The sequence below is a fragment of the Sinocyclocheilus grahami genome, unplaced genomic scaffold (assembly GCF_001515645.1).
Source record: "Sinocyclocheilus grahami isolate Dianchi unplaced genomic scaffold, SAMN03320097.WGS_v1.1 scaffold11123.1, whole genome shotgun sequence".
Lineage (NCBI taxonomy): Eukaryota > Metazoa > Chordata > Actinopteri > Cypriniformes > Cyprinidae > Sinocyclocheilus > Sinocyclocheilus grahami.
Genome location: NW_015513637.1, coordinates 17,366 through 19,138, shown reverse-complemented (window position 1 = coordinate 19,138; position 1,773 = coordinate 17,366). Strand labels below are relative to the sequence as shown.

At 35.5% G+C, this 1,773-nt stretch overlaps 1 protein-coding gene across 1 annotated transcript in view; it reads right to left on the bottom strand.

Moving 5' to 3' along the window:
* The window catches only part of LOC107578612 (glutamate receptor ionotropic, delta-1-like), a gene marked incomplete at both ends in the record, with an annotated part of 4,216 nt that extends 2,759 nt beyond the window's left edge, over positions 1 to 1,457 (bottom strand). Inside the window, 2 exons of the mRNA XM_016264554.1 lie at positions 536 to 733; positions 1,356 to 1,457. Coding sequence (XP_016120040.1) covers positions 536 to 733; positions 1,356 to 1,457 — 300 coding nt within the window. The remainder of the gene's footprint in view (positions 1 to 535; positions 734 to 1,355) is intronic.
* Between the last annotated feature and the right edge of the window lie 316 nt (positions 1,458 to 1,773).

Sequence of the window (1,773 nt, the reverse complement as noted above, 5' to 3'; positions counted from 1 at the left end):
GAGGGGGAAAAAGTTTTAGTATGACATCAACATTATAGCTACTGTGTACAAGATTTCAGCCCTGGCAAAAGGGCCAGCTTTTTTTAATTGCTGGTCAATATAATATAATACATTAGATAAACATTTCTGACAGATTCACCTCTCTTTTTTTTCTGTTTATTTTAATGTTGAGCCCAATCTAGCTGTATGAACCCGTAATATACAGTCCAAGCAGAGTGGTTTGAAAATTGCACTTTGCAGTTCATTCCACAACAATAACCTCTTAGAGTGCAAGGTACTGGCCAAAATGCCAATGCAACCAATCACAGAATTAAAAGTTCAAGTAACACACTCATAGTGTTTTCTTGACTGATCACTGCTATAACTTCTAAAGTATTCATGCCGATCCCCAGAACAAACTAACACCAGCATCCAAAACACAATATATGCTGGTGACCTTTTCAACAGGATAATTTGAGAAAACAACAGGCAAGTATTAGTTGGGTAACTTTAATGGCTTTGGACATGCAAATACAAAGATGTTTAGAGCACTTGCCTTGTTTATGAGTTCCCCAATCATGCCATTCCAAGAGCCATTGGGGAGCTGAGAACCATATTTGCTGTCTGCCACCTGGTAGATATCATACTTGAATCCTAGGATCTTGGCCAAGGCATCCAGGACATCAATTGAGAAGCCTTTATATCTTTTGGGTTGTCCGAGGATGTTCTCTGCCACCATCACAAATGGATCCTCCTTTAAAGAGGAATATTGATTACCAAAAGGTACAAACAAATATTAAATGGTTAATAAAACTTGCTTCAAGACTTTCTATGGCTCCCTGGAGAACTATTTCTGTAGTAGATGCTTACTGGTCTTGGAAAATTATTACAATTAGATCATAAGGAATAAGTACATTAGAAGCTGAATTTTTCCCTCACCCATGCCGGTAAAATGAAGTCTAATGAAAATCATTAAAAAAAATGGAGAATAGTTTATATTATATAGTTATATTACATAGAGTATAGTTTAAACAATATAACATTTAACACATTTTGACAGTTTTAAACAGAGCTGAGAGTGCTACACTTTTATTTGCGATGGTAGGCATGATCATAAGCTGAAATAATTTGTATGCAAGCATGCAAGTGCTTAGGGGTGTGTAGAACTTTGTGAATGAGGGACGTTTCAATTCCACTGAAATCTGCAGAGTTTAAGGGTTGCAGATTCTGTCCTCTGATAAGTACAAGAATATCTAGTACTTAATTATTGACCGTGAAAAAACCCCAAAAACTTTAAATTAATTATTCACACATGTATGCATCACACCACATAACATAAATATTTTAAATGTTAAAATGATAAAAGTAAGTATTACCAATAACGTCACAACTTTAACCGTAACCCCCTGCATGCCATTCTCGATACGGCTCTCCTTTAGACTTCCATTCAGGCCATGGACAGAATCCCATGTAGCCAACTGCAGGACAAAGAAAAACAAAACAGAAACAGGTCAACATTAGCTTCGTTTATCTTCAATCTTTCTGTTTGACTTCAGACTTGGACAGTACATTAAGTGCTTATCATAAGACATATTTCCAAATGAAACAGGGTATTTATATTTACAGGCAATAAATAAATAAGGCAGGACTTGATCCATCAGAAATTGATTGGCTGGTGAAAAGTGGTTTCATTTTCATGCCAAGTTTAACTTTAACATAAATCTTGAAAACTCAGTAAAAGTGTAAATATGTAAAACCATTACAACATGCATAACGACATGCATATTATGTGTG